Source organism: Mya arenaria, chromosome 14, assembly GCF_026914265.1.
Source record: "Mya arenaria isolate MELC-2E11 chromosome 14, ASM2691426v1".
NCBI lineage: Eukaryota > Metazoa > Mollusca > Bivalvia > Myida > Myidae > Mya > Mya arenaria.
Window position 1 is genome coordinate 40,154,760 of NC_069135.1, and position 13,261 is coordinate 40,168,020.

Below are 13,261 nucleotides of genomic sequence, written 5' to 3' on the forward strand. Positions count from 1 at the left end.
CCCTGGTACCACCCATGTACCCTGGTACCACCCATGTACCCTGATACCACCCATGTACCACCCCTGTATCCTTGTACCACCCCAATATCCTTGTACCACCCCTGTACCCTGGTACCACCATTGTACCCTGGTACCACCCATGTACCCTGATACCACCCTTGTACCACCCCTGTATCCTTGTGCCAATCATCTGTACCATTTTACCACCTCTGTACCCTGGCACCACCCCTGTACCCTTTGCCACCCATGTATTCTTGTACCACCCCTGTACCCGGGCATCACCCATGTAATCCTTGTACCACCCTTGTACCCTGGTACCACCCCTGTACCCTGGTAAAAACCCTGTACACTTGTTCCGCCCCTGTACAATTGTACCACCCCTGTACCCTGATACCAACCTTGTACCAACCCTGTACCGATGTGCCACCCCTCTGTACCCTTGTACAACCCCTGCACCCTGGTACCACCCCTGTAAACCCTTGTACCACCCCTGTACCCTGGTACCCATGTACCCTGGTACCACCCATGTACCACCCCTGTACACTTGTGCCACCCTGTACCCTTGTACCACCACTGTACCCTGGTACCACCCATGTACCCTGACACCACCATTGTACCACCCCTGTATATTTGTACCACCCCTGTACCCTTGTACTACCCCTGTACCCTGGTACCATCCCTCTAACCTTTAACCACCCATGTACCCTGATACCACCCCTGTATCCTTGTACCACCCTGTACCCTTGTGCAACCCTTGTACCACTCCTGTACCCTGATACCACCACTGTACCCTTTCACACTGACCCTTCCTGCAAACAGACATTCAGACGGACAGAATTGTTTATTGTTAACATGTTAATAACAGTTTCTTAACAAAACATCATATGCATCTGAAAATAATGTCGCAATGAAACACGGCATATTACAAGAAAAAAAAGACACATAAAAACATAACAGAGAAGAAAATGTTTCAAAAATACAAATCATAAATATCTAAATCAAAATGTAAATGATGGATAACTGGAATACATGTGTATGTATTGATTTTGAATAATAGTGTCACTTTAATTTAAGATTATTTACCAAGCATAACAAGGATCTGTATTAGAGAATGAAACATTTTTCAAAATTCAGGAGTGAGTTCATATTGATTTGAGGAATAGAACAATTATACCCACTTAATTCCGATAACGATAGGTTATTATTACGATATATATATATATGCTTAATATTTTAAATTTAGTGTGGGGTCCAAAAGCAGTCAACAAACCAAGACATATTAAGATTACAAACAAATCAAAATCGCTAAATGTGATAAAAAGCAAACATAAATACAAGCATTTTGATATATGATTTTACCACTTACAGGCATTATGAAAAACAACAACAACACAGTAGCTTCTAAAAAGTGCTTAACTGGCAGATAGAGACATGCTAAGGAACAAAAAAGTGAAACCTCAATATTACTAGACATCAGATGATATATAATTGCAAGAAAAAAAAGAAAATTGTCTACAACTAACATAAAATTGACATCGTTTGGTACAACGCATTGAATCTTTTTTACTGATGTGTGACATCGCTTACGACACTTGTATCTTTCGCATTTTTTCAATTCGAAATTAACTGTGGTTGTCTACCACGTAAATCCCAGTTAGTCTAAAAGACAGCGACATGTATGATGCGTTTAATCTTATAATCCCGTAAAAATGTATTCTCGGCTTCCTACAAGCGCGCATTGACAATTATAGGCTTGTTTTGAGGAAATACTTTACTTGCCGAATTTTGGACCAGCTGGTGTCCAGTCCCTTTAAACAGCGTATTTTGATAAACATACGTATATTCTCTGGTTACACGAAATATCAGTCATTGTCGAGAGTATTAAATGAGAAATGAACCGACATAAGCATAGTATATAAACTCAGAATTGTGTCAGGCTAATTAGCTTAATACAATCAAATATTTAAAATGTAGTTTGTCTACAGTGGGTATATAATAAAATCGACTTTCAGAAAACACAAAGAGGTCTGCTTTAACATTGGGAATCAAATATTTCAACACGCAGCTTGATAAATAGTGCAAATGCTTGGAATAAAGTTGCATTGTTTGCTTGGAATCCACTCAATAGTTTCCTTAGGTATGGTATTGTTTTTAAGCCCAATTAAACAAGGATACAATAGTTTTTAATAAAATCATTATGATTTGCTTGTCTGATGCAGTATACATAATTATTTGAAAGCAACAGTTCTTGCAAACATAATACTATAGTACATGTATATTGTAATTTGCACACTGACTTAGGAATAAGAAGCTCATCGCCATAAATTTCTACGACAAAAAGTCAATCGGAATATGCGTTACATTGCCTGTGGCTTTCTCGGTACATTCGACGTCGATTTCCGTGCCACCAAATATCATTCTTACTAAAACTTCGCAGTAAGCTCCGGTACCAGTCATGGGAATGTTGCATTCGCCAACCTTTTTGCATCCTAGATCAGTAATTAGTACTGGAGTTTTACTTTTTGTTGCGTATACCATAATTAGCAAAGTTGACGTGTGGATAGCTTGTGTGAAGTATTTTACAACGGCCTGGGCCTCTCCGACTTTCAGAGACTGTCCCGTTATAACATGCTTATCAAAGAAGTCCTTACATCTATCAACACCTTCAGTGTCAGTGAACTTTGCTGATTCGGGGTGCTTGCTAGAGTCGAATAAATCATTAGATTGAATGCCATACGTATATTTGCTTATTCGCTCGGTAATTCCCATTGGCTCATGACCAAACATCACAGCTCCCTTAAGAACTGCCAGACCAGCATCATTAGGGACGATCATCTTTAATCCAGGGAATGCCTGTTTCACTGCCTTGTTGAGCATTTTCGACTCAGAAAACCCACCAACCATCAAGATTGCTTCGACGCCTCTGTTTTCTCGTTTTTGCAAAACATCTTTCACATGTTCTACTGTGCTATCGATGGATTCTTTGAAGAAATTTCGAGCAACTGCTGGGTCCATTTTCAGTTTATCTCCAGAAAGGGACACCTTTAAGAATAGAGGTAACATAATCAGTATTGTTCAAATTGCGAATTCAATCCTGTAGGACATGTTCTCCAAAACGTACATTGCTGAAAGAATCATGCGTTTCATACATACACAAACCGAAAGGCCTGTCATTATGAAATATAAAGTATTATTTTTATATTTTATAATAAGTTTGCGTGCTTCACATTCTACGAGTAATAAAAGAAAAATAAGCAATTTACTTTACCTGCTCCGAATAGGATGAAAGGTCCACAATTTCCTTGAAATCTTTGTTAAGAAGTTCTTTGACAGTTGTGAAAAATGCAAGCGGCATGCTCATGACGACTTTCGAATCCTTGTCTGGGTCAATGATTCTCTTTTTTACCTCAAATCGTCGAAGAAGATCTAGGTAATCATCCAAGTGGTCTTCTTTGAATTTGGTGATGACAGTTTTATCTAAAATATCAATTTTCGCAAGCATACCTTTAAGATTTTACATTGAAATTAAAGCATATTTTATTTTGTTTAATATTCGTAACTTTTTATTAATACAATTGTTAACTGTTTAAATATAAGTGTACATTATTGGTTCATATATTTGTTTATCTTAGCAACCAAGTAAGTACTTCCTGACATCCCTTGAATATGTGTTAAACCAGCTTTTGCAAAAGGCCAAAAAGGGTCACTTGCTTTTTAACAGGAATGGTAGGTAGGCTTTTTTAGGCATTATGTAAGAACGTTTTTGTCATAATTGGAGAATGGTGGTAAAGTCATCTTCCATACAAAGCTTTAAATAATTTAAACTAAAAATTTAAACACGCACTTATTTTTCTTTTTAATTTCTTAAAAATACCTGTCAAACAAGCTAGGAATTCTTCAAAGGAATCATCAACTTTTGTGCCACCCCAAGCGCCACCACTCGCCTTGTACAGCTCTTTGACGTCACCGGATGGCGTAACTTCGTGAACAGTTATGTCGACAGTTCCACCTATGTATTGTTATAATTCATTATTAAATAAATATTATGTGTATGCGTAAATGATGGTTTACGTCATGAGACAGTTTGTTTGAGAATGGTTAGCGTACAAAACACTTTAAGTGTGAATGGTAATAATAAAAACGGCGGTTTACAGTAAAAGGGTTAGCGTAGATAACAGTATACGTTAAATGATCAGCGAAATAAACTGATTATGTTTGTGTGAAGAGTCATGTACTTGATTTCTTAAAATTATATCAGTAGTTGACATTTTGTTTAGTTTAGGTTCAATAATGTAAAAACGAGGAAGAGGTAAATCTACATTTCAATAAACATTTCAAGAATAAGTATGTGAATGGTCACTCACAGCGTAAAGTCATATGTTTAAGACGTTGCAACAAACCTCCAGCATCAAGTACAAGATACTGTTTTCCTGCTCGCAACGATCCCAAAGAAAGTTCATCCCCACTCCTTTCAACAGGAAGATGTCGACAGAAAAGTGAAGCAGCTTCCGGCTCAAGTGCAATAGACAGCATAGCCGATTCTATTCCCGCCTATTTACCAATAAAATTATTGCAATATATCACGCACTTGATCATGATAATAAGTGGGGGAAACCAATACAAATGGTGCCACCACACAACAATTATCAGACATTGTTAAATTTAATTTTCCACAATGAATTGTTTCATCAACTTTGACCTTTCTTTCCAATAATCATGGTTTATGTCACACACTCGAGACTAATCACTGATTCCCGAAATTTTCTCAGAAACTTAAGAATAATGAGGGTATGATATCAGATTTTCAAAACGTTTCGTAGAAGTGAATATGAAGGATTCTGAAATTATACCGTGTATTTGGCTGCTCTTGAATGTTTTTTTCACTCGAAGGTGAGCGTAAATAAGGTTAACACCCTCTCTATTTTGATACGCCCTCTTACCTCAATGGCAGCTTCCCGCATAAACTGTTTTGCTGCATTATCCCATATGGCGGGGACAGTCAAAACCCAGTGTATTTCATTTTGTAACAATGCGTCCGCTATTCGGTCCTTAGACACAGACAATAAATCATCCTTCAGGAACCTATTAACACAATAAATGTGTAGTTATACAATGACAATATTTAAATTTGTTGAATATTATGTACGCTATGGCACTGGACACACTTGAATACAATGTAGCCCCCGACTCCGATTAAATCTACAAGCTATCAGCGGTTAGTCAAGAATAGACATGAATTCACATATATTATATACAGATATATTATATAAAACTTAATACTTTGAAAATACATTGGGCGGGTTAGAGTGGGCGCACTTGTGGGACCCAATTAAGGACGTACGCACCCTCTTCTTGGACTTAATTTATTAGACGCCGAACTTCGATTTGGAAGTCGGGAACCTCCTTCAAGAACAAAGTGGCTAATTATAAGACTGACATAAAATGTGTACTTTTACAAATGTAAGTGAGACGCCGCGCCCTCTTAATCCGCAATTGAAATATACCTGTATACAAACTGTAACTCTTTTGTAGCTGGACAATAACTTACTTTATGGCCAAAGCAAAAACCGTTATTGCCAATAATTCCCGGCCATTTTCATCTTCCAATAACGAATTTCGATGGAGTTTCTGAAATGAAAGTGTAGAAAATTTGGAAACTTCTCGTTTGTTTGTGATAACACTACCAACCACACAATTTTTGAAAATAAACGCATTTCCATCGCGGGAGGGATTGCGTCATCGCGGTTAATTGCGGGGATATATTCCGCGGTAGCGAACGCGGTGGTGCGCGTAATCACCGCATTCATCCGCTGCTACCGCGTATGACTTCCGAAAACATGCACACGGCATTTAGTCGCGATGCGGCCTACCGCGATATGCAGGTATTTTAACAGGTACCGTTGGTACAAATAGAATATTCTAAATTGTACCATGCTCGCAGAAAGGCTTCACTCGACTGCAACGTAAACAATCTCACCCCCAATCTTCATAATTAAGTCGCTGTTATAAATAAGTAAGTAAGTAAGTTGTTGATTAAAGTGACATGTGGATACGACAAATGATCCTTACAATACAATTATAAATGATGATAACACCCAGCCCATCTGGCCTATAAGTCAACTTATTGTTCACATTTCTCAACCATTAATTCACATACGAATATATATAATTATGAAGGTCGCAGTGCTGTTTTTCTTTAGAAAAGGTTTCTTAGAATAGGTTGTTTTAACATGTGTGTACTATTAATAATAAAAATAATCGTAATTATTTCCAGAATACCGAACAATTTACGTGTTAATCTAACTTCCTTCAGTTAAATGAGAAGAGCTGGTCGTTTCTACAATGTTGATACACATAAATGTTAAATACAAAATTTAATGGCACAAGGCATAATGATACAAGTATTAAATGCTATGCATATAATGTACTTCTTCTCAGAGAATAAACTTTCACAGTGTACTTCGCTAACTGCCTTATTTTGTTATTCATTAGAAATGCTTATTTTTTCAACGACAGCAAGATAAGTGGAATGATCTTCAGAAAGAAGCACAGGACAAAAGCACGAAATGCTTGTATAAGTATACAATGCACATTTTAATACAAAATGACACTCATTCAAAACATCTTGGGCATCGCACAAAGTCTTGTATCCACAGGTTCGCCTAGATACCGCCCAGTTTCTATTCTTAAAGGTAACATCCCAGTGGGTATTTGGGCTAGTAAGGAACTTAAATTTTGGTCAGGCGAAAGTACAAATAGCTTTCGTATTTAAAGTATCGCTTGAATACTGTATACGTTCTTAATTTCGGCATATATCTAACCTTTGTTGACTAAATGTTTGTTCCGCAAAAGATGTTGTACATTCGAGAGATCAACGGGTGATTTGTTATTAAAACTGTCTATTTGCCCTTTGTGTGCTATGATCTCCTTCTCTTCGCTTAACAAATTACAAATACAACTGTTATATAGTCCTTTTCAAACACCTTGAAGCACTGTCTGCTTCAGTTTATTAGCACGAGCCTGTTCCAGAGGAGGCGTAACATGTTTGTCCATCCGCGGTAATGGGTTGGGATCCATTCAGTGTCGCCAGTAAGCGCGAGAACGGGTGGCGAATCTATATACACCAAGGGTGAATCTTATTGCACAATTTTGGACCTTGTATGGGTGTTAGAACTGCTTGAATCCCCATACAGAGCTACAATAATCCATGACAGGTACAACACAAGTATAATACAACTTCTCATATGGTTTGAAACCAAGGTCTTTCATGTTATGCACTTAGTTGATAACACTTCATTGAGCTCTTCCGGCCCCTTTGGATAAGCCTTCGCATGTGAAAATAAAATCGCCTTTGTCATGGAAAATACCTCAAATGTATTTGTATTTGTTTAGAAGTTCAAGTTCACTTTCGCCAATTCGAAATGAGTTTTGTGTTCGTTGTGTGAGGCCTTTCCGGAAGTGCACGTATTTCTACTTAGACGTATAAACAACAACACGCCAATGTTTACAACAACTTTTGTGGACGTCAAGCATGTTTTGTTACTTTTCTTCACTGTCAGCCATTAACACTATATCGTCAGCGTACATGAGGATTGAAAATTGACTGTCTATGCCACATCTTAAGTCGTTGATTTCCTTAGCTAGATCGTTGGCAAAGATTGCAAAAAAGCGTCGGAGACAACGTGCAACCTTGTTTCACACCAGTGGCACAATAAAACCGTTTGAGAATAGTTTAACAGGACAAAAGATAGAGAAATGGCGTAAATCATCTTTATTAAATCATAAAACTTGCTACTTTATTGCTAAGTATTAGTTTGTACAAGAGCATGTCCATATCAATGTAATCAAAACAATGTCGCAAGTCGACGTACGCTGAAAATACATTTTTGTTGTTTTGTATAACACTATTAAGCGTCAAATCTTCACAAGGGCAATTGACCCGGAATCCATTTTGCTCGTCCGCAATAATATTTTCCTTTTCCAGATATGTTAATAGTCGTTTGTTCAGTGTACAGCCTACTGATGCATGCTAATAAACTAATCCCTCTATAATTCATTGGTTTTGGCTTGTTAGATTGGGGGTTCTTGGGTATTGGGAAAATGATAGCTTATTTCCATATTGTCGGGATAATGCTTGTGTCAAAAATTAATTGAACTGATTGCTTTAGCACGGCGATCACTGGCGGGGTTTTCAATGCATCGTACGGTATATTGTCTATTTCGCATGCTGAACCAGTTTTACTTTTCTGTATTATAAAAGCAATATCCTCTTAACATTTATTACTATTTAAGGAGATATTTTCGACATAAATAGGATCATTGTGAATTTCATCAGGGCAATAATACAAAAAATTAAAGTCCTTACTCCATAACTCAAACACTTTTTTATCGTTGGTAACGGTACCATCTGTTCCGTATACTTCTGTAGGTATGTGCGCGTCTTTTCGTTGCCTAAGCGCTTTGATTTTATTCCAGAATCTCTGTGGATTATTGGCCTAAAAGGTCTCTATATCTAGGGCCATGTCCCTTCTGTTAAGGTATTTGTTTTATTATCTCTAAGTTTATTCCAAAGGCTTTGTAACTCGTCATTCCTGAAGGGTTTAGTGTGCTTTAACTTCGTAAAGTGGTAAATTTGTCGATATTTTATTGAGTTTCTCATGCATTTTCAATTTGGTTAAGGAGAGATAGCAACGCCGTTTTCACATTTTCTTATTTCATAAAGTCTAGTGGGATTCGTCGAAGTTTAAATTTAACCTCGCGGGCTGTCTATTTAATAGTACTCGCTCTAGATGGAAGAGCACTATTGTCCGGTTCAATATTCACAATTAACGCAAAGTGATCGGGGACGCTTGAACGCTCACCCAGTAACCGATTATATCCCTTTTGGTCAATTATAACATTAAAGTTTATGACTTTAAAGTTTTTACAGCTATGGAGTACATCATGTGGGACACATATATAATCCTCGTCCATACAAGTTCGCCTTAGACTGGTTTTCGTTCTACCTAACCTTGGTCAATATATAAATAATCCAACAATCCTCGAAATGGACGTAAAGTTATCTTGTTCACATTGAAAACGACCATTTAACACACAGACACATAAAAGTTCAATGAAATCACGGCTATTCTCAACAGCTCGTTGAGAACATTAACTCATCAATGCGGCTAGTCTCTTTGCCAATATTAAGCGAAATCTTGTTTCTTAGTGATTTTAACTTCGTGATAATACTCTTCATCATTTCATCCCTTAAACTGTATATTTTACTTTCAAGGGTACGTTCCATACTTTCCTGTGTGGTTTTCATTTCTGTCATGACAGACATCACTTTATCAACGTTCTTGCCAAGATCATTTTCAACGTCGCTTCTACTTCCGGTCGCCATGTTTCTTCCGCCCTGTACGATAATACAGTCGCCTCTGTACTGATCCTTGTTGTATAGAACACCATTAGCCTCGTTAATGATATCGATTACACTCAGATTAAAGTCTGTTTTGCTGTTTTCTAGACTTCCTCGCCGCCCTTGCTTTAAAGATTACCCTTCGTCGCTAGAATTACTGGAGAAGTTTTCTTTTCGTTTATACGTGTTCTTTGCCTTTGATGACATGAAGGCTAATTATACTTTAAATCGTCCGTTATATTGAATCACTTGATTGAGTCTAGTGAACTCCGAGTGAACACTTGTTAAGGCCACCAAGTGTGACGCTAATAAAGGTGGGAATTTAAAAAAGATGTTCGTACTCCACCCACAATGTACCGCAATATAGATAAATGTAGATGAATTCACAGGTAAAGCGAAGTCATTAAAGTCTCAAACACATACAGATCAAAATCCTAAGTATCCATTTTTCACTTCACTATTCACAACTTATCACTTTGATCTTTATCTATCCAGAAAACAAAAATATAATCCCCAAAGGAAAACATTGCACTGCACTTCACATGACGGAACTGGAAAATATTTGCACAACTACACATGTACAGGTCCGTGACTATGGACTCCGGAATATGGAGTGTTTGTAAAAGTATTTTAAAAGGTTAATTAATACTACTTAATAATAATCACACATGAAAAGGGCTTTCACGCCTTTAGGAAGAGTTTGTTCCATTGGCTCCGTTCGTATTTTCACGCGTCTCTGTTGGAAGAACAGATTATTGAACGTTTTTGTAAGTGTCAAAATTACTAAATCAAATCTAAATTTAGTTTTGATTTAAAAAGTTAACATTGCGCAGTGTTTGCATAAGTGTGATTTGTTATGTGTTAAATTCATTTACTTATCTTTTTTTCTTCTTTTGGTATGACAATCTAAATTTAAACATGCATCTGCCGCTATGACATGTATGTATATTGTGTATTGTTCTTTGCCATGCATATTGGTATGCGAGAATAATCGCTGTTTGACTTTGACTTGAAGGCTGTTCGACTCTACGAATATTACCAGAATGGTTAAAGTGTCACATATAGACGAACTGGAATTAATTAGACTACGAAATGAAGGATTAAGTGCGCCCAAAGTCTCAGGGTTTTTTCAAAGAAAGGGTGTTGCTATAATGCAAACTTCACAGTTGCAAAGCATAATTTTCAGGGATCAAACTACGTTTTGAGTACGAACCAAGTAATTTGTAGATTACGGGTCGAGTTTGTATGAGTAAAATAAAACTGACTAGTATTATATGTATAGGACGGGAACAAAGAAATAGCCTTCAGAAAATTGACAGCTGCCTGAATTACCGTTAATTAATACTTCGCAACGCGCGTATAGCACTGACTCAACGCGGTGAAACGCGCGGAAAATTATAAAAATGTACACGGTGGGCGTTATGCTTATATCGCAGGGTATAGAGAAAAATTGATTTAAAAGATAACGTCCGCGGTAATGAAATATCAAAACGATGTGCACTATCTGAAAAACCGCGTGGCTGATAGTGTATCTTAAACTGCACTCGACAATTGTGCAAAGACTGGTACTGATAAAACGCAAAATAAAGTCACATGTATTTCGTCTAAAAGATTCTAAATTATAAACTTAATACAAATGTTGAATAATAAAAAAATATAAAATGAAATAAAGTTGGTTTTGGATCTTATGTTTACTCCCTGTATTTTTTGTTTGTTTGTCGGGTTATTTTCTTCCATTTAACAAACAGTAGGTTTTCGGGTTAAGTTTCTATAACTATAGTTGAATTTGTATTGTTCCGGTAAAGTAAATCGTTGGATATGCGATAATTCGTGGTTGTCATGGATATGCGCGCAGTGATTCAGATTATGTTAATAGTCAAATCGGTCTTTAAATAGTTTTAAGAAGAGTGAAGCATTGTTTCTTGAAAGGTGTGTGAAAACTGTTTTATTGTGACATTTGAAGCGAGATATAATTAATTAGCGTTCGAAATATTGCTATAAGACAAGGTTTCCATGATGCTACAGACGACAGTCTTCAACAAGGGAGGTAATTACAATATGGCGACCATTAAAAAGGAGTTTCATACGGGCATTTTATCTTCGCCCGTGGGCAAGATAAGAATTTCTAGCATGATTAAATTATTGGATCTACTTATCTGAGGTGGGAGAAAAAGATATTCCGAAGTATTAGTTCTTGTAAATATTGCAAGGATGTTTAACTATACACTTCGTATTAAGGAAAGATGTACCTTTTTCCATAACCTCATTTTGAACCTCTTGAAAAAGTACCAGTCGTTATGTTCATCTTTTTCAATAAGTTCTGCATATTTCGCTTCAGCATCAAAACCGAACGAATGTAATGTTTTCCCATCCGACCTGACCAGAACACAAGTAGGGCCTGAAAAATATTTTCCATGGCGACAAAATACATTAAAAAAAGAATAAAAAATGTGCGCTTTCATAAACCCTTCAACCAACAAGAAACACCAAAACAATTAAACGTTTAATACTACTGCTAAAACAGTTTCATACATGATTAGAACTTTATGATCAATAGTTTGAAGTTTCAGTGCATATTTCACTCTATGTTTTCAGGGTAAGATGCTAAACTGAAATCATTCATCATATCCAACGATATACCATTGCATAGGTTATCTATACTATATTTTCTTTAATACGTTGACCTAAATCGAAATCGAAACCGTGTAGATAAATGAACTCAAGGTTTATGTCAAACACTAATACCACATTTAAAATTAAGTGGTACCTTTTTGAGAATCGTATCCTTGCCATTGCTTGGCGGAGACTTTAGTCGGGTCGCTGTCATACTCATTCTTGAACGAGCACGCCCAGCTTGAATAGGTTGTTCCAAAATCGATCGCAGCTACTAAAAGGTGCTTCGACTACAGAAAACAAAACAACATAAAATCCTCTGAAATTCTGCAATTTGATATAAGGAATGATTACTGGCTTGATCAAGTGTCAGTTGCATATCTGACATTTAAAAGCTAAATTTAGATGTTCAAACAAAAATGAAAGACCCCTCTCCAACCCATAATTTGGAACAAGAAGAAGAAAATTGTTATCGACTTCTTCAAATTACTAATACAATTGCTCTTAATGGAGATCTAAGAAATGAGGAAAATGGTTCTAAAATTATTTCTGTCACTTAAAACTCGAAAAGCACGACTCGACTCGACACTGAATATTTGAAGACGCCCAAACACAGTCTTAATTTCTGAAAATGTATTTACTTCCTCGTTATTGATATAATTATTATATTATCTTTTTCTTCTTCAGTGTAACAAATAGTATAAATAAGACGATTCTCGAAATGAAATGATTTAATGCAATGAATAAACCAAGCAACCTACCATTTCGGCATTCACCTCGGAATGAAGGTATCTTGAGCCGGACACAATTTACATCCGGGTTTGGAAAACACTTCAACATAATCAGTATATATATACAAATATAAATATATACATATAGGTGAACTTAACTTTAGTCACTTAATCTTTAATTACCTAATAGATTATATAAATATACGAGGGTTGTCCAAAAACAGGGGACCAATGAAATAACACGATTTCATCAGATGCTTTAAAGAAATATATAGAGGATATTTGTTTATTTCAGTGTAAGATCGTATTTTATTTCACGAGTGTCATAGAAAAACATATTTTCACGAGTGGCGAAGCCACGAGTGAAAATGTAGTTTTTTATGATCACGAGTGAAATTAAATACGATCTTACACTGAAATAAACAAATTTTCTGTTTCTTTTATGCTTATTTTCGGAATTTTATTTGTTTTTTTATTTATTTCTGAATTACCCCCTTTTTTGAAAAGGGTGGGCTTT

General features: G+C 36.4%; 1 protein-coding gene across 1 annotated transcript; it reads right to left on the reverse strand.

Moving 5' to 3' along the window:
* Positions 1-921: 921 nt before the first annotated feature.
* Positions 922-12,818, reverse strand: LOC128217018 (heat shock 70 kDa protein 12A-like). Its single transcript, XM_052923824.1, has 9 exons — positions 12,775-12,818; positions 12,168-12,303; positions 11,650-11,798; positions 5,549-5,628; positions 4,941-5,082; positions 4,401-4,551; positions 3,875-4,009; positions 3,269-3,477; positions 922-3,042 (listed from the first exon to the last, which is right to left on the reverse strand). Exons 1-9 carry the CDS (start codon positions 12,775-12,777, stop codon positions 2,329-2,331), a joined length of 1,719 nt encoding a protein of 572 aa, XP_052779784.1. The 5' UTR covers positions 12,778-12,818; the 3' UTR covers positions 922-2,328.
* Positions 12,819-13,261: the final 443 nt, after the last annotated feature.